Source organism: Cupressus sempervirens, chromosome 3, assembly GCF_028749045.1.
Source record: "Cupressus sempervirens isolate cs-2001-9-10 chromosome 3, ASM2874904v1, whole genome shotgun sequence".
NCBI classification, from domain to species: Eukaryota; Viridiplantae; Streptophyta; class Pinopsida; order Cupressales; family Cupressaceae; genus Cupressus; species Cupressus sempervirens.
Window position 1 is genome coordinate 556,579,311 of NC_143120.1, and position 24,904 is coordinate 556,604,214.

At 32.1% G+C, this 24,904-nt stretch overlaps 1 protein-coding gene across 1 annotated transcript; it reads right to left on the bottom strand.

The window, feature by feature from the left end:
• Window positions 1-12,990: 12,990 nt before the first annotated feature.
• On the bottom strand, window positions 12,991-16,445 carry LOC149567633 (pentatricopeptide repeat-containing protein At2g03880, mitochondrial-like). Its single transcript, XM_089817502.1, has 2 exons — window positions 16,302-16,445; window positions 12,991-13,375 (listed from the first exon to the last, which is right to left on the bottom strand). Exons 1-2 carry the CDS (start codon window positions 16,420-16,422, stop codon window positions 13,221-13,223), a joined length of 276 nt encoding a protein of 91 aa, XP_089673628.1. The 5' UTR covers window positions 16,423-16,445; the 3' UTR covers window positions 12,991-13,220.
• Between the last annotated feature and the right edge of the window lie 8,459 nt (window positions 16,446-24,904).

Below are 24,904 nucleotides of genomic sequence, written 5' to 3' on the forward strand. Positions count from 1 at the left end.
CTGGTAGAATTTGCATATAATAACTCTTATCAATCCACCATTAGAATGGCTCCTTTTGAGGCTTTATATGGTCATAAGTGAAAAAATCTAGTAAGTTGGAATCGACTGGAAGACATAATCATTGTTGGGCCTGAAATGCTATAGGAGATAGAAGAGCAGGTACTCTAGATTTGTTAGAGGTTAAAGGAAGAAAATGACAAATAGAAGAGTTATGTTGATGCCAAAAGAACACCTAGAGAATTATCAATAGGGGATAAGGTGCTACTAAGGGTTAAACCTCAAAAATATACTATCAAGTTTGGTAAGAATGCTAAGTTAGCCCTAAGATATGTAGGACCCTTTGAAGTTTTGGAGGTTGTTAACCTAGTGGCATACATGATTGCTTTACCACCAGCCCTTGCCAGGATGCATGACGTCTTCCATGTGTCTTATCTTAAAAAGTATGTTACCCACCATGAACATATCATTTATTGAAAATTACTACAGGTGCGAGAGCTAGGAGTGGTAGAGGTAAAACCACTCAGAATACTTGAGGTACATAAGCTACACTTACGAAGTTGAGAAGTAATGCAGTGCAAGGTCCAGTGGGACTAGTATATGGAAGATAATGCCACCTGGGAAGATTATCATGATATTTTTCAAATATATCCTTATCTTTTTCTTGAAATTGAAAATTGAATATTTTATTTCTTTTCATATAACTGATTAAGTACTACTCGAATTTGCTATTATTTTCATTGGGGACAATGAAAAATCTAAGGGGGTGGGTATGTTACATCCCAAATTTTGCCCCTAAATTTAAAATTGGTTATAGACATTGGTTTAATCATGTGAATCAAGTTAGTTAATTATAGTTGTTGTATCAATTTATTTCTTCCTAATCATGTGAAGTGAGCTAGCTAATTATAGCTATTGTATCAATTTATTTCTTCTTGATCATGTGAAAGTGAATTAGTTAATTATAGCCATTGTATCAATTTATTTATTTCCAATCATGTGAAATGGGTTAGTTCAAATATATATATATATATATGATGAACATGTGAAAAGAGTTAGTTATTTTGACATTGATGAAATCTCTAACAGTCACTAGATGTTTTTGAATTAATAATTTATAAATCTTGAATTGATGTCTTGGTGAGAATGTTGTTTGATTACAGGAAGAAGACTGAAGAGAGAGGGGAAGCATTGCTAAAGTGGATCATCAGAAGGGGATGGTCAAATAGTCCAGTCATCTAAATTTGACAGGTTCGACCTAAGATCACTTTGGCAAGGATACTAGGTTTGATGACATGATGCATTATGGAACATGCATGAGCTATTAAAAAGAACAATATAATAATCAATTAAAATTTAAAACTATAATTCATACCTTTGATGAAATTATTAATGAATTCATTATTTAATTATTATTATTCACGCTTAAGAACATATGTACATTAAAATAAAGTGACATCAATAAATAATAAGTCATTATCTAATGATGCCACTCTACCTAAACAACATACACATGAGCGTATTTAAAAATGAATGACAATAATAAAATAATAATAATTCTTTAACATTTTATTTTTCTTTCTTTCTTTCCCTCCTTTTCTTTAATCATTTTGAATAGAATTCAAATGAATTCTTGTAACTGTTGGAAGCCAATGAGCCAAGTAAAACTTTATATTAGAGTCTCACGAGTTTATCAATCATCTCATCTTTCCCTCTCTAATTTCAGTGACTCTCATCTCACATCACTAAAGGAGTAAACTGCAAAGGACTTCTAGAATTTTATTTTCTTTTCATATTGTTCTCACATCCTCAGAACCATGGCTCAAAGCAAGGCTTAGGTCTTTCTCCTTGTCGTAGAAGAGTTTATGAATAGATTTCAAGTCATGTAAGGATATTTCTAATATGTTTTAATATACTTTCATATGCTATGTTTGAATGAACCATCAAAACGTGTATATTCTCTATCATATTGCTATGCCAACTGTAAGCTTTGACTATCCAATGGAATTCAATTGAACTCGAAACAATTTATAATTAATTTCACTCTAGTTGTGAATGTGTTGCGTTACATATAAATACTGAAGCCACCTATTTCGTTCCAGTCTAAAACTAATATGATAAAGAGAAGATTCTTAGTTCAACTATTCTATTTAACATCTCCTTGATAATCTTTATTTTTTATTAAGAGTATCAACCTATGAATATGCCACAATAACCTTGAATAATAACTTTGATCAAAACTTAATACATTCATTTCTATCATACTGAGGTGGTAAATATAATCCACACCGAGGAATTCACCAGTAATAATGCCATGATAGGTGAAGACGTGTAAGGTGGATATGACTTGTGAGCACCTGGGAATCAGTGGCATGGTAGCCTAAGAAGGTGAGGAGGTGTAGAGAGTCTACATATAAAAAGAATGGCATAAGATTTGATTAATAAATTAAAATACTACAATAGCTCATGCATGTTCCAATTATGCAAAATGTTGTCAAGTCGAGTGGCGGAGATTGGGTTTGTAGACCCAATTGGAAATCCTTGGCTAGGGCAGAATTTGGGTAGATATTTTGAACATGTGATATTTGTTGATTGTCCATACACATTAGTTATTTTGGAGAATAACTATTGGAACTTCAACCCACTAGGTTGCTCTGATGGCTAAACTTATGAACATCCCAAGCCTGACCCCGAGGTAGGGAGGGTCATTCTATTAAATTAGAATATGTGGGGATAAGTAATGGTCTGTGGTTGGGAGGTTAAGCCTATGTCAATGCTTCTCCTCTCACTAATGTCGAGGCTTGGACAACAAGTTAAAGAGATTCTTCTATTTATATTGTATGTTTCTATCATTTTTCTTTAATCTTTGAATGAATAGATAGATTTACTTTTATGTTAATAAGTATTCTAATTCAAATGATCTAAATAGTCATTCTTTTATTTTAGTTGAATATCTAGAATTAATTAAATTGTTAGCAGTACATAAATATCTCTTTTTGTATTTTCTAAAAATCAGATGAAGATTGAAAAGAGTTTCCTTTCAGTTATAATTGGTTGATAGAAATCAATGTCATGTGAAATGAAATCAGTTATTATGAAATTATTATGTTTTGAATTTGATTAGAAAAACTTGTATATTACGATGTGACATATGTTGCCTCTTCATGGGGGACATCAACAAAATTAGCAGAATTGAGCAATGTGTGATCTAGATCCAGCACTAAATAGAGTTCCTTTTTTGGTAGTAACTTCTTTAGGTCATTATCATGTAATCATGCAACTTCTCTACCTGTGAGCTCAAAATCCTAAAAATATTTACATATGAGATGGTTCCAGTTACGGAAACATATAATTGAATTTTATTTGTTGAAAGATCAATGCAGGGAATTATACAAGGAAAATTTAAGACTAGTTGTCTTGTTTATAGAAAATCAAATTGTAAAAATATTTAAGAAAATGTTATTTTTTTATAATTGAGTCACAATTCAAGGAAATCGAACAAATAATTAAATCATGCAATTGGCTTTCAGAAAATGGATACCTTATGAATATATTTAAGACCAACTCCAGTTTGATCATTTGAATTTGAATTTGGTTTCATCACACCACATTGGATGCAAAGTCCCCACATAAATCCTAGATGGGGAGGGCATGTTTGACTATTGCTAGATGCTTCTATATTAACTAGAAAAGAGTGTCAGTGTGTGAAATAATAGTAAATCATTTTCAATCAACTGTGCGACAAACCCAAACAAATAGAACTTTAAAATAGGCATAAAAATTTTTCATGAAAGTTTGTTTTTAGATACCTTTAATGTCTTCAAGAACAAAATCTTGCACCTCTCTGCTTCCCATAGGCACCATTCCTCCATCACACAATCTCTCTCTTTTCTAATTATACCCAAATAAAAAACATTGTAATGTAATATTTGGAAACTTTTATAGGATAAAAATACTAAACAAATACAAAATTAGTAATTAATACTTAATATCAATAGGTTTTTCAAATTATATTTTTTGCAAATAGGAACTCTAGAGATGCCAAATTCTTAAGACAAGACACTTGAGTTTAGAGTTCCATAGCAATTTCGTTTGTAGGTGAGCTTAGAGTCCCACATATATAAGAGTTATAAATGTAAGTAGATGTTATAATTTCTTTGTATAATAGATGTTATCTTATTTCTTAGTTAGCATCTATCATCATTATCAAAGATAAGATTGAAGAGCTTGATATGTGCACAGTATGGTTGAAGAGATAGTGATCCAACCATTTCATACAACTCAAGATTCCTTAAGTTCATTTAGATTTTGCATTGTGGTTGATGGGTCTTGTGTCATTGGGAGAAGATTTTGTGATGTGAGTAGTAGTATTCATGGTACATATCTTAATGCAAAATCTTCAATACATAGCTCTAGTTCTTTTACTGATAGATAGAGGAAGATGTGCATAATTAACAGTAACATGACTAGATTAATAATAGATAGTTAAAATCTGAGGATCCAAGGAAATTAAAATTTCTAGTTAAAACCTTAGGAACCTCACTAAACACAATCATTTCCATAAGGAAATAATGAATGTAAACATTTGATCGAACATATTGGAAAACTACTTTCACATTAAAAAAGAAAACTAGGGCATCTTGCATGATATTGCTCGACAAAAAAGTGAAGTAATTGATTTTCTAAGAACAATTCATGGATCTTGCAAGTTATTGATGTTAAAGATTGGAAAAACATGTAAACATCTCTTTTCCATTTAAGAAGACTAGCTAAGAAAAATTGCATGTGATCCTTAATGAATTAAATTGCTCTTATGCTAAAAAAATATATGGTGGGATATGGAACACAATAATTGGTTATGGCATTATTCAAACATGTGAAAAAAATGAGATTCATTTAACCACAACAAAAAGTGGAAGTTTGAGCAATTACAAATTTGAAATAACTAACTTTTCTAGCTGCAATCATGTTTTGTAACAAAACAACTTCTTAATGGATTTCTGTATCTTATTCATTACCACAATATCTTATTCCTTAGCACTATGTGGGCACTATAGAAATGTTGTACCATTTTCTATTATGAAGAGTTAGGCAGTTCCTAGGAGCTTCTTGATATGTTTCTACAAACATAAAGTACAACTATTATTGATTATCTTATTGACACATCAAAGATTTGTTATTTAAAAAAAGGATCTTGTTATCTTGATAGACATGTAGCATAAAGAAAAAATAATAAATCATTAAAGAAGGTATATAGAGAAGGCATGAAACTACAAAAGAGGGATTTTCAAGTACTTCAATACTCAAGGGAGAAGTAGTTGGAGCATATCTATCAACCACATTTCCATCTTTGTCCACCAGAAATTTGGTGAAGATCCACTTAATTTTGTCGCCCAAAAGGCCACCTTTCTTTGATTTCAAGAACTTATAAATAGGTGGTGCATTATCACCATTGAGCTCAACCTACATTTCATAGTTGTAATATAAATGCTGAAAAATCTAATAAGCATAGATAAGCTAGTTATTACTTATTTACAAGATTGTTTCACTTATGATAGATGAATTCACATAAATAGCTAAACAAAATAGTGAGGAAATAACAAAATAGGAGTGATTTACTTACCTTCTCAACTATTGGAAATTCTTCTTTAAATGAGTACATACCACTTCTATGATCTTCTCATAGTCACTTGGTTCCTCTCTAGCAAATTGATTGCATGGGAAGGCTAGTATTTCTGATCCTGTGAAAAATTGGCCAACAAACTCTACAATATTACAAAATATAAAGATGAGAAATAAAAGTTTGAAATCCAACTTAAAAGAAATTAATGTTTTCTAGCTGAGAGGATGCTAGAAAAGGTTGTGGAGTCTAATCGTACATCCATTGAAGACATTTTCTTAACATTTTCTAGAGAATTTTCAGCAAGCCCATTTACTACATATCCTGCAACCATAGCATTCTATGAGATGACATTTCTTTGGGACATTTTTCTAAATAGTTCATGAGCCTTGTGAATGTATCCACATTTTGTATACATGTCTATTAGAGCATTCACAACTTCAACATGTAAAAATCCTAGTCCAATAAGTCATTGATGTAACTCCATACCTTGTTACAAAGCTCCAACTTTGGTGTACACTAAGAGGATGCTGACAAATGTTGTACAGTTTAGCTTTACATCTAGAAATTGCATTTGCATAAAGGAGTCCAAATCATTATCAACAAACCTATTTTGTGCATATCTTGTGATCGTCGCATTCCATGAGATTATATTTCTTTGAGGCATGTTATGTGATACCCCCATGCCAATAACCAACTAAAGAACAACCATAAAGCAATAAACATAACATACTAATAAGATTATCACCCGAATAATTTTTTTTTTTTTTATAACAAATTCCAATACAATTTAACCTTTGTACAATAGGTTCAATAAAATACTCATAATCAGCAAAGTAACATTTCCAAATTATTACATCCGAGAAAATGACCTATCGTTACTCAATACTAAAAGTACAACAACAGCAACTAAAGTACATTCAAACTAATCACTGAATCTAAATGTTAAGAAGCCGACTTTCTTCTAGTTTCGTATTCAAATATAACTCGAACCTAAAATGAAATCAGCACAACCACAAAACACCAAGTAGGGCTTAGTACAAAAATTAAACCGATATAACCTCCAAAACCTGCATGTTAGATTTAATAACAAAACTATCATTATTAAATCCAATTATCAGAAGTACTGAAAATACCATTTTCTTTTCACAATAAAACTGTAACGCAAGCAAATGATTTCTCACACGTAAATATGCAGAAATAAACTCGCATAGAATATGACAAGGTATTGATCCAGTAGTCTATGGGTGTCAACATAAGAATCTACGTTTAGCCACTCGTAAAACTCACTATGTCAGGTGAAACCATAATGTTCTTATCTTATTATATGATTCCCATCCCATGAAATTTTAAATGTTACCACTTGTTTAACTAACTGTCATAAACTTTCCCATAAGGATCCAGACTTGTGTCGGAGGGCATCCAACAACATATTTCTATCACCACAAGTTACTCGCTTTATGACAACTACCCAACCTAAAGGATCACACTTGCATAATCCAATATACACATACTTTTAGTTATATTCATTGGAAGAAAAACTTAGACTAATTTCCAATTCCAACTAATACACTTATTTCTTTTGCCTCAATAAAGCAATTGCACTAGCAAACAGAAACATCATTTGAATCCATTTCAATCTTTCAAGTACCATTTGAAACCATAATCATAACCACATTTTTCAATCATTTAACAACTATATTCTAATTTAATAATAAGAAATTGACTTTTTCTAAGATCCGCTATACTTACATTCCATTTTAAAATAATATTAATAAAACTATCCACATATATTAACATATAAAACTAATCAAATTCCATTACCAAAAAACAGTAATCTCTATAATTTCCAGATTATATATTTATGGTAAAACTAACAGTGCAATTCATAAGGATATACATACACATTGATACATATAAGTAAATACTTATACATATATGTATGCACAACACTTATACATATACATACAAGCACTTACATATATCAAAATATACGTAAAACCTTATTAATTTATATTCAGTTCTAAAATAGAAAATAATCTTTTCCACTGTACCTTTTATAACTAGTTGCTACCAGATAAACAATTTTTCATTGCTTAATGAAGTAATTGTGTTGACGATATATCGATATCAAATTGTTTGTTTTTGTTTCAGTGTTCTTATTCCAATACAAATGAAACATAATTTTCCAAACTTTCTAAATTCGATACAGTCAATAAAATGATCTTGTTTGCATTCGATGCTTCAAACTAAACATAAGACAATAGCCACAATAAACTTCACTATACTATGAATTTAACCCAACAACCGCAACCCGCCTATACTACAGTAAAAACTCAATTATTTGCTTATAGAATAATCTCTGAATTCGCAAAACGATTTAGCAATACAAATGATAGGATTCAAAACCATTTTGAAATGTTAATCTCAAAATTATATATATATATATAAACTTATGCATATTACACAGAATTTCAAAACCCATAATCGCAGACAACATAACAACTATGAAACTATATCTTCATACCCGAAAACACATTAATATTGACAATAGACAACATCCGGGTATCATTTCATGCAAACATTTTATTTCCTATTTATTGTCTAAACCCATCACCTAAGCAAAGACTATAACATTACAGAACATATAACAACAACAATTTGACAAAAAGGAAATCAACCTCCGCTCCAAGTCTATACCTACGATTTACAGTCGAGTCTCAAAATCAATGCAAAATTCGTGACCGAAAGTGAATATCTCCACAAACTCAAACTCATGGCTGAGTCACATAAGTAACAAAATCTTAACCACAAAACAGAGTACCCACTGAGCTCGGCTCAAATAATAGCCAACATTTTATGCTATCACAAAATTTACAACTACAACATACACATAAAATCACAAAACCCATATACATCCATGTTACCCAAGCGATATCTCCATACCCACATCCGAATACGGTATGTGTAGAACAAAATGCCACACAACAACCATACTCTGCATTTTCCATGCTGAAGTGAAACCACATACTATCTTAAACTGAAAGAACTTAATACACTCATGCATTTCGAACTTTCGAAAGAAATAATTACAAAAATACAAAGCCAAAAATCTAATCTTACACCCGACTCTAGGTTTACACTAAAGTAAGCTATGAAAACCCCATACTCTGCAAACACCTAAAGATGGATAATGAATTTTCAAACACAATGTCTATTTAATAATCAATAATCAACATTACACACTGAAAGTAATACAAATAAGAGAGTAGAGTTTTCAGAAAAAGCCCCCCTGCCTGTGAAAATGTGAAATGACACAAGAATAATGCCTGGAAAAACCCTCTGCTTCCAAATTCACAACCCTCTAATCCTTGCCACAATGAAATCAGAGAAAACCTTTTAAGAGATGATACTAAGAGATATGCAACAACAAAACAACAGAACCACAATAAACGAAATTGTGAACCTTCAAAATGCTGAAAAGAAACGATTTCCTCCATAGCTGCCATTAATTCCCCTACGAAAATGCCGAAGAAATTGCTCAACAGAGCATCCATAACCCCAACTGCAACCAACAATGGTGATTCGAGCTTGACAATGTGAGAAATCAATGCTCATAATAGTGTACCAACTCGTCAATCGAGAAGCTTGCTCTTCATAAAAACCCACTAACTTGCTGCCATAAGCCAAAACCCAAAACCCTCATGCCAAGCTTTAGTTTAGGCATTGATTAGCTTAGGCTTAGTTTAGGTACTAACTCACATACTAACATAGCATTAAATACTAACATCAATATCCATATTAATATCAATGTTAATATTGATATTAATTTTGATTTTGATATTCATATAATATACTAATTTAATATTCATGTCAATATTAATATTAATATTAATATTAATATTTTTATTAATATTAATATACTAGTTTAATATTAATGTTATTTACTAATTAATAAGTATACGTATATGTATACATAATATTCATAACCTGTATAAATATAAATACCAGCACATGAATACATACAATTACATATATATATACATATATATATACATATATATATATATATATAAAATAAACTAATATATATATATACACATATATATAATTATAAATACTAATGTACTCGTACTTATATACGTATATGTATAATTGTACACGTTATAAATTTACATATACATATATGTATATACTTATAAACTGGCAAACAACAAACACCAGGTACAAAAAATATTTTAAAATCAGCTTAAATTCAAATTTGAAAATACGTATCAGACGAAGATAAAACTGAGACCATAATAACATCATTAATAAAATTTGATTTTTGAATCCTAATTGATTTAGATAATAAGATTCTGAATATAACACGAAACTGACAACATAAAAATCTCCGTTCAGAGAATCAGATTTGAGTATTCTCCGAATTCTCGAAAAGTTCAACATAATAATACCAGAATAAAGTAACTTAACAAGTTCCAAACTATCCAATCAAAGTTAAATAATTCCCAGATTCCAAAGTGTCAGATGAAGATGGTCAGGGCCATGACATGTTTAGCAAACAATTCATGCACCTTGTCTATGCTTCCAAATTTTGCATACACGTCTACCTAGGAACTTGCAACTAAAACATCTGACAATAATCCCTTCTCTGAATGTAGTGACAATGAGAACTATGCATAACAATGGTGAACTATGGATGCATCAAACTAAGAATTGAAGATTAGTTCTTCATAATTTAGGCAGTAACCCCAACTTTCAAATGATTAGATAAATTTAATTGTTAAAATAATAAATAATTGCCTTTCAAATGTTCTGACAAATCTAATGGTTCAAATAATGAATAATCCCAAATTATTATTTTTGAAGCTCTTGGCAGCCATGTAAGATTGATTCTCTATAGGTTACAAGCCAATGTGTTTGTTTAATACATACATCCACTAAACATGATATCTTTAGAAAATAACAACAAATTTATAGAAACCCTAAATCCTTCGACAATAAATTTAAAAACTAAGCCCAAATCCAACAATGATATTTTATTACGTATTAAAAGTTACAGATTATAGAAGTACTAACCTTCTAAAGGCATTCAAAATGGGTTAAAACATATCATATATGAATCCCTTGATTGTAGTGCCAAAGTCAGCTAAAACTTGTTACACTAGAAAATAAGAAAATGGAGCAACAGTAGAAAAGAACCAGAACCAACGAGAAATACACAAAGACATAAAACATTCACATGATCAATCATCATTTTATCTCCACTCCTATTTTGGCTTAAATTGATCATACCATGGTGGGTAGTAGTGACAGACATGAGTGAAGGATGAGCGATAAAATGGATGCTAAGGATTTTAAGATAGTGGAGATTGAAGATACCTGCAAATGGTGTGAAACTCAAAGTTAACCCTTCTATAGCCACTCTCCTAAAGCCCTAATTCTATGCTCCATCTATGTGACTAAGGAAGACCTAATCCATTATTGATCCTAGGGGTCATGGATTGAGACTATGTAATCATTGTCAATGTATTATAATGGATTTGAACCTCTTTATTGCAAGCCACTCCAAACCAAATGAAATAGGTCCATTTCACATGCCTTGGGTTGGATTTATGCACTATAGATATCTATGATCCATTAATAGAAATGTGACAAGTATTTGATCAAAATATCCTTTACATGGAGTGGTTCCTTTCAGGAAGATAAACTCTATATGATACACAACCCCTCGCCCACTTCAAACCCTCAATGACCATATTCTTTCATTTCCAATACATGTATTTTTGTTAATTTCAGAGAAAATACAATTGAATCTTGGTGTAAAATACGTAGCTTTTCACAAATCAAAATATAAATTGGTGTGCAAAGGGTATGTGTGAAAGAAGTGTGGCAAGTTAGTAAGATAAATTATTTATCTATTTGTTTATTATGTGTATTTATGCAATATATGAAGTTGAGTGGTAAGTTATTTAGAAAGAGAATTTCCATAGATTTTTTGTGGATTCAAGCGATGGAAATATGATTTTCTAGATGCATCTTAATAATATATTTAACACACTTTGCCTCTAGCATCCTAAATATTGTTAGAGAGAAAAGCATGGGTCGTTGATGGATTTGATTTTCTACAAAACTAAAAAGTTGGGACCTCATAACTTTTTCCAAACTAATTAATAATAGGATGGGTTAATCTGCTATATAATTTGCAAGAAGTTCTAGTTAGATATTCTCACGAACCTTTTTCTTGTAGAGATATAAGATTGCAAGGGAGACCCAAAATAATCACCATATTTCTTCTTCTAAAATCCCACATAGTTTAAGTGAGATTGTAGGCAAGTGGGCAGGGTTGTTGATCTCAGATCATGTTGTCCTCAATTATCAAAGCAAATAGAATTATTATTATTATTATAACAATAGATTTGTCAGTAGTGGAGAGAAAATCCATAGAATCTATGCATTTGGCCACCACAATCTTCCCTACTTCTCCTGGTAAAGTTTCTGGACAATCTACTCGGCTTCTCTTGGTAAACCTTTTGGACTCACATGTGGAGGCAGAGCAGCCACTTATAATCTATAGATATATGGAACCCTTTGATTGTCTCCTACCTTTACAAATTTTTCGTTCTTGCCTACACTTTTCATTGCAATGCTAGAGGAGGGCATCAAATCAAATCGCCTATCTTTTTTCAGCTTGCTCATGGAAGTCGTTTGCAGAAATGAAGGTATTTGGATGCGGCAAGAAACTCCCTATCCATGAGAAATTGTGCCTGGAGAGTAACCCATAGAAAGCTAAAAATTACAGAAGAAGATTTGACAAGAAGCTTCGAGAAGGGAGGCACTCATATTTCTAGCTCCCACAACATTTGTTAAAAAATATTTCTCGTATCAATAGAAGTCAAGAAGATTTTCATACTTCAAAAGAATTGCATTTTGATATTAGTGGAGGTAAAAATGAGAAAATTCCAACTACAATAAACAAAAATAAAAAAATTCTATAATTATTTGCTGACCCAAAAATTTGCTACCCCATAAAGGAGATTTACTTTCCACAGCTTCTCCAAAGAAGTTGTACCCCATAATTATCAACATAGAGGAGGAAATGATGCAAAAAGGACTTGTCAAAAGTATTATATGTTGCTCAAATCTTGAAATATATTGTGTTCAAAATAATCATTAATAAATTCAAGTAGAATACTATTATGATAACCATATAATGTATCTTATAAAATAATTTACAAAATACATAACTCAGTCTGCTGGCATACAATATGTTTTATGAGATGCCTAGGTTTGGAAACTCTGTAAAAATTGTGAACATTGGTTTTAAAAATTGGTTTGGCATATTACAATTTACCCTCATGAGCTGATTTTTAAAGATTTCCCATTAATTGGCTTGGGAGTGACCAATCAAAAACTTGTACAAACAAATTTATTACTGAATTTTCTTGTAGTTTCTAGATTTGATTGTGCAATAATTTCAATTGCCAAGTTCTCACTATTGTAGCAGAGTTATAATTCTCTCTCCTCCACATCGTTTAGTAATTTTTTCAATATGAAAAGAACCTTCTCCCTTCGCCTACAAAGATAATTTCTCCATTTTTTCTTAGATCTCCTTTGGTTGTGGGTGTGATTTGTCTTCAACACAAAAAGCATGAACTCGTTTACAATCTTCAATCCAAATACATCCAAGTATCTTGTTAATTCCTCTATCTTTCATCAACCTCTTGACCATTTGAGCCTCATCCCACCTACCCAACTCTGTATGGATGTTTGAAAGACAAACATTAGTACAAGTATTTTCAAGATCCAACTAAAAACTAAGAGTTGTTAATTTTCCTAGTTTTATATTTTTACATTATTTACAAACACTAAGAAAACATCTCCATACAACCATCGCAGGTTTGATTGGGATTTTGATGATAAATTAAAGTCCCTTCAAGATAACCAAGAAGGCCAAGAAGGTCAACCATGAGCACATAATGATCAAGCACAAGATTAATACAATAAGAGGCACCCATGGAATTGAATTCCTTACAACCCTCTTTCACCAAACCTACATGGTTGCATGCTAATAAAACCAAAGGAAAGAATACATGGTCAGGGGATACCCCAGAGTACTTCATAAGCTCAAAGAATTTGAGAGAATTTTGACGAAAGGCATTTTGTATAAACCCAACAATAATAGCATTCCATGAGATCACATGTTAATGAGGTGTTACATCAAATAGTTCATGAGCTTATTTATGCTTCCACATTTCACATACATGTCTAGAAAGGTAGTTGCAATTATATTAGACAAAAATCCACTTTTGATTATGCTTTGATGAATGCACATACCCTATTCTAGAACTCCCATTTTGGCACAGGCTAGAAAAGTATTGGAAAGGGTTGTGGAGTATGGGTTTACACTTGCTAGTAGAATTTTTTTTTAAAAAATTCTAAAGCCTTTCCACAAATCCATTGAGTGCATATCTTGCAACCATTGCAGTCTAGAGACAACATCTCTTTAAGGCATTTTCTCAACAATTCACATGCCTTGTGTATATTTCTAAATTTTTCATGCATATTTACTAGTGCAATTGCGACTGAAATATCAATGAGAGTTTATTTCTAGAATGACACTAAAAATTTTAAGAAAAAAACTTCTACAAATTAAAGAGAACTGTAGCAATGAGAGCTTGTGGTTAGAAATCTCAATGTTGTATGTGACCAAGAATAATTTTGGAGTATCTGGGTGGGGTTCATAATTTGATAATGAGAAGAAATTAATATGCTATTGAGCCATTCTTACTTTGTAATAAGAATAAACAAATAAAACCTGTATTCTTCAAATTTATACCAATGTAATAGTTTAATGGAATCTTCACTATAGATTTAACTTCATGATAGAAAGGAATCAAATAAGCATAAACTATTACATTGTTTTACTCTCTTGTACTCTTGCTGCTAGGATACTGTTGTGAGGTTGAAACAATGTGGATTCAATTTGTGCTTTGGAAAATTCTAAAAACTCATTTGAATCCTTGCACCAATTATTTCTTGTGCAAGGAAAATGCTAACAAAATTGTGAATCTCACTCTAACTGATTGAAGAAGATTCTTAGGAACAGAATTTCAGTACACAGTTTGAAAGATTATAGTATTGAGCTAAGTGAGGTTGGATCCTATGTGATGGAGATAGACACAACATGGAGACTCTATGACTTAAACCTCAAATTATCAAAATTCAGAGAACAACCTCTAAAGCCTGAACTATTATTTATTTGTTATGTCTTTAGCAATTGGAAATAGAGAAACAAATCATGATTTGAAACACATGATACGGAGTTGCAAGGCAGTGTTGTCAAGAAGTAATGAATATACACTATGTGGAGCAGAGACGAGTACTTATGATGAAAGAAATGTAAGCTATTCATAGAGACATAAAGTTTTCATGGGAAAATAGTGGGTAACGTCAATTCAAAAGAGGATGACATTTTACAACAGTGTTTAAAAGATAATCCTAATAAAATATCTACTTCTATTCAATCCATAAAATGATTCTTCTCTTAGATATTGAAGTCTTCTCATCGAATCAGACATGTACTGCAATAATGTTAGTGACGCCATGTTTATTTAGAGGATTAGCTTTAATAGGTTGTAGACCTCTTTTTATGCTCTACACATTACAAATACATATGTACCCTTTGCATGTCATGAGTTAACATTCCTTGGTCAAGGTATGGTGTCAAACAATTTAGGCACAATTATATATGATTCCACATTTTGTATGTTGGCTAGCATTTATCTTTACATAGAATACACTGCAACCATAGTACTGAACATGCAATTATGTCTGCAAGGTTTACAATTAGTTTTTACCAGAGCATATTCTTCTGAACCCAACTACATGGAACTGTGCTCCTCGTTGGCCTCTAGCCTACCTTAAGATGCTTCCCCGACATCTCAACTATATAACAAGCAATATAAAATTGGATAACCATTAAATTTTTCCTGGAAAAGAGTATTTCACGATTAAAAAGAGATGGGGTTGCGATCAAAACTGCTTGAAGAAGGTTTGCACTGCCTCCATTTGAATTTCCAGCCCCATAAGAAGCCTATGCTATGTTCATGTTTCTGAAGCATAGCTTGCAATTGTGGATTCTCTAAGATACCTCTTTGAGGCATTGTATCAAATAGTTCACGTGTCTTGTTTATGTATCCCAATTCAGCCTGCATATACACCAAGGCAGTAGTAGAAATATAAATTCTCTATTTCTTATGCTTTGATGGATTTATGCTCATATGTTGTTCAAAAGCTCCTAGAAAACAGGCCATTGTTTGCTGCATCTAAGCCCTCCAGAGCTTTATCTAAGTCAGAGAGGCAACGTTTTCAACAGTTGGCGTGGATGTTCGAGGCAATAAATTATGATCTAATGTCTAATGGAAACAACAAGATATAACCAAAATTATCTGGTGCTAAAAGTATGAAACTTAAGAAAATAGAGGAATTGCAGATAAAAATGAGAAATTGTGGGCTTACAGATGCTGAATTCTTCAAACAATTACAACACTGATACTAATGCAAAAACTGAAGTAAGTATTTTTTCCTATCGAAATGTGGAAATCATACAATGATAGAGATCATTTATACACAAATGGTAGTGATATAGCCAAAATGCTAAATAAATAAAATCGGGAATTACCAAATTCGTAGGGCAGAGTGTCCTCCCAAATTTGTCGGAGCTCTTGGCAACCTGTAAAAAGAATGAACATTGAATGGTTTGTGGAGGGTGCAAGACGATTCAGTCCATCTTGCCCGCTCATTTTTTCATTTCTTCAATGGACAATACACTTTATGCCGCTTGCTCTTCTGTCAGAGCTGTCAATGCCACCTAATTTGATCTTTGTGTCATTCAATTTTCTGGAATTCTTTTCCATCGCTCGAATGAGACATAAAAGGGTGGACATGTTTGCATTACAAAAGCCACTGAAAAAATCATCAATTTTTATATTAAATTTTCAACAATTAACAAAAGAAAAACCCTTTAAAATTATTATTTAAACAAAAATTGAATACAAAAAATTACTTTGTCAAATGCTTCCAACAACATATCTTCAACGAACCCATTGCACCCATAGATATAATTGCTAGTTAGGTAACTCTATAAAAAAATTCTCTCAAAGATTTGATTATATATATACTAAAATCTCACATGTGTATTTGAAACAATTAATTTTAAAACATATATTTTTAGAATCCATTTCTTATTATTTCCAAATTCTTCCAGATATATTTTTCTAAAAATAAACTTTGTTTAAATGAATTTTCACCCCTCTTTTATTTTAAAATTTTACATCTTTAATTTTAAAAAAGGAATATTTTTAAACATTTCCTATAAATATATGTTTTTATCAATTTTGATATGTTGAAAAGGTGTGGCTTCATGGTGCACTCATTTTGTTGTATTGTCAATGACACTCTCAATGAAAATCCATGTGAGAATGATTTTGATATGCAGTAATAACATAGATTTCTCTTTTAATGAGTACCAATGTTTACCAAATTCAATATTTTAACTCTTTTTTTTTATTAGCTTCTCTTCAACATGTTTTTAAGTGATATGATTTATATTTTTTATTATTCATAGTGAGCTCGATCTTTAGAAGGTATCACAATTTAGAGCCAACAATAACATGAAACTAATGACTCTAATGAGAGCCAATTATTACAACCTCCATTAGTGGAATAGAGGTTGGGTATTTTAGTAGACAGTGGTAGAAGGGATACAATCATCAATCTTATTTGATTCCATTAAACTTAAATAAAATCTAATTAAATAATTAAAATGAAGTGTAAATAAAATGCAAAGGTAGGTAGAAGAGATGGTCAAACCATCAAAATTTAAAAACATTTTTAATTTGATTAATTAATAAATGGAATTGTTAAGGTGAGAAAAGTGAGTGAGGTGGGAGTGGAGTGCAACAGAGGCTAATTCCACTATCCTTTCAAAAAAGAGTTTTAATTGAATTGTGTCATTCATTCTATCATTGTCATTCAATAGAGGGAAAAGTGAAAAATAATGAAAAATCCAATGGCACATTGCAATCATCTTGCATTTTCTATCTATCAACATCTACTATTGATCATTAACACTAGTTGGTGCATTTCATATAATGTTGTTTATCTATCTCTAAAAATTATTTATTGATCAATTTTAAAATTACCTAAAAGCTTGATTTCTATCACGAGATAGATGCAGAAGGATTGCTCATGCAATAAATTTTTTGATGAACAAACATTAGTAGTAAAATGAAACTTATAAGTATAAAATTTGATGATATTATAAAATATTATTATAAAGGAGTAAAAAACATTCATTTAGTCATTTTCATTTGGTCACTAATTGTAATGAACCTGGATTAATGTAGATTTTTAATATATTAAATTAAAAATATCTAAGAGTTATTTCAATCAAATTGTATAAGTTAAGACAAGTATTATTTTAATATATGTTAATATGTTGATACTACTTTGAAATGCTTCAAATATTATTTTAATCATTTTTCCATTCCTTGTGAACAAACATAATCTTAAATGTATTATTAGTTCACAATACATTAATACATAAACCTTATTAATATTATAAATGTTATTTAATTCCATAAACCTAAACCTAATATAATTATTCAAACCACTTCTAACTCAAGAAACCCTAATTATTAATTATTATCATTGGAACTTATACATAATTACCAAGATTTACTATGTACATATGCCCAATTTAAATATAATCTATTACATTCAAGAGAAGAAGGAATTATATATAAAACCCAACGTTGAATATGTTATAAGAATATTCCATATTCTATGGATAGACGCTAGATATATATAATTACTTCAAGACATCACGTTGTAACCCGATTCGCAAGACCACATTGACAGGGCAGTACATCTGCAATCTGGACATAGCTAATAAGCACACTGTCGAACGTATAGTCATCCTTATGGCATCAACATTAGTATTGTATAGAGGAGTATGAGTACCATCATACACTGCACGGATACTGCTGACAAGCCCATGGTAGGGATATAGGTACATTCGATCCTTTGTACATTCTGAATAGCAAATGCAATAATGTTAAAAGATATATAAACTATCTTTGTTGAATCATGTCACATGGTATTAGCAATGAGCTATGTGTATTGTGTGGTTGCAAATTATGAATATTGGAATTCAGTTTAAGACCATTTTAATTATAGTTTGAAATTAATAAGTATTCCGCATGGAACTAAAAATACATATTAAATAGAATGAAATCAATACATGTCACTAAGCTTATATATATATATATAGTGATGAAATATGTTTAATTAGATGTCAATACATAACTTATTAACAAATTATGTGCAATCAAAGGATATTGGTATCATACATTTATATATATATATATATCATAAAGGCTTGAATAACATTGTGAAGTATTTTGAATTATAGTATGGAAGGTTGTATCTTTCCCTGAACTATGAAATTCTGAGATAGGGAATTGGTGGGGGGAAAGGTGAAGTAATTTTGAGGACTTGTCGTATATGCTTGAACCTTGTTTCACGCACCCTCTGCACCGTCATTCTACTATCTCGAAATGATCATAATTAGGAAGAAAGATTACCTAATACTATGAGGAGAAATCTTCCATGGAAACCCATAAATTAATGTTAATGCTCAACTCCTCACATAACTTAATAGTAGAAAGGATCTTAGGTTGTTTTTTAAAATTGATGATTTCTTAATTTATGCCTAAAATTGAATATCAGGTTAAAATTTTGAAAAAGGGGTCATCACACTAATTACTAGTCACTATTTATTTGGTTATTTTTATTTGGCCAACCTTGTGATTTTACCTGATGACCAAATTATTCATTTATTTAGTAACTTATGATCTACCAAAACATAGTAGAATTTGATCATTTTAACTCATGTAACTAAAAAATTTAGTCATGTGACTTAAAATTTTAGTCATGTAGTCATTTATTTTCTATAATTCTACTAGTGTTATATATGCAAGGTCTCATCTTACTTGCATATGCAGTTGGGTGTAAAATATCATTTTGAAAAGAAAGGCAAGTTCATCTTTCCCTCACATGTGAATGCAAGATAAAATCCCACCATTATGCATTCCATGTACTTCCATATGGCTACCCTATGGTTGAAGTTTCTTCCACATGCTTACCAAATAGAGTTTCACATTTTGCACTTGTTAAAACATGAGATGCTCAACGAGTGACTCATTTTTTCCCTTGCTCATTTAATTCTAAGCTTGCTAGTCATGTATGCAATTCATTCCAAAAACTCATTTTTGGCTATTACTCATATTCTAGCCATTCTAAGCATGACCCATTTGTTCATTATGTGTCATTAATCATTCCATTCATTTTCCTTATCCATATCTTGTTCAAAACATGCATTTTTACACCCAAAATCTTGTTACGGATCCTTCACATGAAGATGTTCATACACTATGGAACTTTCATGTGATAGTTGCACAAGCATGCCATTTGCCAATATCAAGAGAAGTTACACTAGCGAAAGAGAAATAGACTATTGTTGGACTGAATGACATTCTTAATTCACTCAAATATCAACTCAAGTTGATGGACACAAATCTTGGTGCTTGAAATAACATAATGGAGATTGATTTAGATGTCTTGTGTGAGTATGAAGTCATCATGTATGTTGAGATGCATCATGATTACACACTTGTGATGGCCAACAAAGAGAAAATTCTACAAGGACTTGTAAAAGATGTAAAGGCAACAGTAGCCAAGATAATTAACCAAGAAACCATGATCAAAGAGGCATTCAGAGGGCTAGCATGTGAATCATCAGTGAAGATAACAAACTCAAGAATCAAGATGTTCTCACAGAGTTCATAGAGGCCATCGTCTTACAGCTTGAAGTGGATGACTTCAACATCAGTGTGATGGATACATTGGCAAGTCAAAAGTGTTCATTAAAGAATTTCAAAATTTAAATAGAGATTTGTAACAAAGAGATATATGGAGAAATACGCATACTCAAAAAGGTTATAATGATCTAGCAACACACTGGTGAACTAGGCATTGTAGTTATACCTAAGTCCCTACAAAAGTTTGCAGAGTTGTTTGATACCATGTCAATTCTTAAAATCATATTTTCATATGCTTTAAGTAGAATAGTAGTAGGAAAGTTACATGTAAATAGCATCTATGTTGTAAGTACATGATAACATGCACATATAACCAGCTCATGTAGTTAAGTTGCAATTGCATTAGGCATGTAACTTTGAATAAATTCAATGTAGTTAGTTGGAGATAAGTTAAGGTGGTTTGAGGTTGTTCCACTTATTCCTTCACCTTTCTCTCTCTTATATTTTCTATAAAAAGGAAAGAGTGCTATAAATTACTATCATTTAGCAAGGCAAGATAATTTTTGCAATTTGTATTGTGCACTCTAAGACTTTGTGCTTGGATGTAAATCTTAATTGCTATCAAAAAAAAGAGGAAATTTTCTTTTAAACTTTATGTTGATTCAAGATGTTATGTGGTGACATTTTATAGGTATTGATTGTGATTTTTGGAGTTTTGATCAAGAGGGATTTCAATTTAATAGTACAAACTTTGAGTTGCCTATTGCATTTAGAGTCAATTTGAACTTTTGAAGACTTTGTGTTGCAGGAGGAAAAATTGTAATAGATAGTAGTGGTTTTAGTCACTTAGAATTGAAGACTTTGGGCTTCAATTGTAAGTGTTGTTATTGATTTCAAGAGTGTCTAGTAAGAGATTTTGTGCCTTACTAGTTGTTCTTCTTGAGTCTTCATTCAAGAAAAATGCAAGAAACTTTGACTTCTTGATTTTGTTTCACTAAATATAAAAAGAAAACTATTGTCCCTAGTGTTGTTCTTACATCAATTCTAGGGCCACCATTATTGTTGTAGCAATAAGGAATTTTTTGTTAAGTTGGAAAGTTATCATGAAATGCAAATCATTCCTAAAAAAAGAACAATTTTGTAATTTTAGTTAAGTTCCTCTTGAATCTACCTATAGTAAGAAGGGAGCCTCTCCTATTGTTGAGAGGAGAGATAAATCTCATGAAATATTTTCTAAAGTCACAATTTTATAAGTCATAGTCAATGAGGTACAAAAAATTTAGCCAACAATTCTTGATGACTCTACTAGGGACATGATGCACATTTGAGGGCCTCAAGCTTTTATTTGAAGCATATTCGTATCCTTTTTCATTGTTTACCAAGGATATGTAAATGACTCAAGATCCTTGGGGAAATGTTTTTGGTCCATTGAATTTAGTTCTACCTCTGCATGCTCCCCCTGATGGGTTGCAAAATAATTTTCCCAAGTTCTTCGGTGATTAACAACAACATCCTAATGAATATATTGTTGCTTTCTACATTGCAGGCAATGTTCATAGTGTTGGATGAGGTCGTATCTGTAAGGTTGTTCATGGAAACTCTCCAAGGCATGGGTGTTGATTGGTTTTACCACTTACCACCACATACTATCACAATTTGGGCTACTCTCATAGCCAAGTTTGAAAAAATCTTTAAACCTCCTAAAGATGTTCATGCATTGTTGGCTCAACTCACTTAGCTAAAGAAGGTATACCTATGCAGGAATTTGTTTCTTATTTCAACAAATTGACATGAAGAATTCTAATTTTTGCTCAACCTACAGTTGCAAATTTAAAGTGTATCATCGTGAATGCTCAAATTCCTAAAGTTAATTTTCTATTAAGAAGAGTAGACTCAACTGCTCTTGTAGCAACAAAAAACATTGGTTATTAAAATTGAAGATGATTTTATTCTTGCTGGGTAGATGAACATTGAGAAAATTGAGTTTGAGGAAAGCTATGGGACAAAATATGGAGTGCAAAGATCAAATTAGTTTTAGATTACGGTAAAAGTAGGTTTTGAAGGGACCCCAAAACCCTTTAACAAAAAGCAGAAAGATAAAGCATTACAGCCCAACCAGGAAAAAGAAACCTGCAACAAACTGTAGAGCAGTATCAAAATCAGGTTTTACAGGGCCTGAAACCACTAGAAAAGTCCAAAAAAAAACTAACCCAGGTTTTACAAGGACCTGGAACCACAAACTGTCAAAATGATAAAAACCAAAAATTAAGACCAGAAACCCCAACCAGTAACCAAACCAGACAGAAACTAAATCGGGGAACTTGACCCAGAGCCACTATTGCAGCTCCAAGATCATTTTAGCAGCTTCCTTACCAATTGTTGCAGTCTCTTGAATGGTATTAACAGATGAAGCAGCAGCAACTTTCATTGCACTCTTCCTCGAGCTCTACCTTGTTCTTTTGCTCGAACCCTCAGCCAAAGTAATATCTTCATTAGCCCTTTTTCCCAGGCTTGCAGCGGCCACAAATATACTCGAGGTGACCTGTTCCATCTTAGTGCCACTCTCCTTGATTAGCATTCAGAGGTTTTGCTCATAGTTGTTAAGTTTGTTAGGGATGTCTCCCATCTTCCATTCCAGTTAGCTAAGTTTGACATTGATAGTATCTTGGAGAATTTCCACCTTTTTCTTCAAACCCATCATTTCATTGTAGATCTAGGAATCTACTTTGAGCATGGTGTCGGCTTTATCCTTTGCAGAATGCAGGAAGGTGAGCATGGTATCCCTCTGCATTGAATCGCTATCATCTTTAGCAATCCCTTGTGGGGGGGAGCAGATATTGTCATTGTTTTCCTCCATTTCTATTTGATCCTCCTTTCGAACCCTGGCAGAGTCCTTCCTTTTTTCTTCCTCTATCCCCTTGATAGGAGAAGTAGTCTTAGCCGTATGGTCCTCCTTATTCTTCTCAACAGGTTTCCCAATAGTGTTATCTTCCGCTTTATCACCCCCACTAGATAGAGCCTAGTTACCCTCATTAACATATTTACTCTGTTTAGAATTACCTTCACTATTGGCTTCCTCTTTCCCTTTTTCATTATTACCTTCAGTCTTTGAGTACTCATCCAAATTAGAGCTTAAATCCTTGGCGTCAGTATCTTCCTCATCCTTAGGGTTAATAGTCTCACGGCTTTCCGATTTCTCGATCTCAGACTCCTCATCCTCATGTTTCTGAGAAGCTGAGGGTTTCAAATTCAAGGCTTTATCTTTACCTTTAACAGAGTCACCCTTCTTACTCTTAATGGAGTCCTTCTTCTTGTCCTTAGAGGGAGTAGAGGCAATGTGTTTATTTTTACAATACCTCTCAATAAGAAGAATCAACCCTTTATGTAGAATGGGTCTGGACTCCTTCTTCTTATGAGCTTCTAAACTATGAAGTAAAAAAAACCGCAAAAAGAAGGGGAAAGATATTCTATCTTTGTGTTTGAAGTGATTTAAAAGAACAAAGTGGCATTTATGAACTCTTTTACTTCTTCCATCAAGTATGAAATACTCATGGATACAACAAAGAACATCCCTCTAGATCTCCTTTATCTGATGCACATCGAAGAAATCACCACTCTTTTCTAATTGCTTCTCCTCATCTTCCATTTTCAAAAACTTTTTGTAGGCTGCATTTGAAATACTGGTTTGTTTGGTGAATTTTATGCCCGCCGTGGGGAGCCCCATGATCTTTGTAGTAAAATCCTCCGTAAGTTTCACAGTAACACCATGGAGAGTGACTTTGTCATTGGACTAGTTCTTAAAGAAATCCGTAGTGGTGTGTGGCTTAAAACCATTGAGTTGCTCCGGATAACAAGTCACATTTCCTTTCTATAGAATTTTCTAAACATCCTCATGAACCTTCCAGGCATCACAGTTTTTTGGTTCTTGCTTGCGTGGTTTGCCCCCCATCTGTAGCGAATAGAGAACGCACTCAAACTAGAGTAACCAGACGCAAAGAGTGAAAGGATTAAAATGAAAACTATTTTTCATCCCATCAAAAGAGGCTCCCTTTTTCGGAGATATGTGTGAAAACCACATCGCATTCATATGAGTGTACTTCCTTGGGGAAGAAAATCTGGCAATAATATGATCACTCCACGAAATCATTAACTTTCTAATCTTTACAAATCTTTCCCACTTGTGCATGGATGGCTTCATAATGAATAATTGCTTTGAGATCAACTTGGTTAGTTAATTCATCGGTCCACCTCACCATTTTCCCTGTTAGGATAGCATAGTTGGCAATCCATTCAACAACACCGTTGGCCTCCTAAAAGGTATGGGATATGACAAATTTTTCAAATTTTTGAATAAGGTATTTGATCTCCTTGATTGTGGCCTCTATCGACCATGAGATAGAGC

Bases quoted from the DNA above. Each gene is read 5' to 3' on its own strand.
- LOC149567633 (XM_089817502.1), bottom strand. From the start codon at position 16,422: ATGAGCGGGCAAGATGGACTGAATCGTCTTGCACCCTCCACAAACCAT. The intron at 13,376-16,301 runs GTAATTCCCGAT...ACATCCATACAG, and splicing joins CACTCTGCCCTACGAATTTG to AGTTGGGTAGGTGGGATGAG.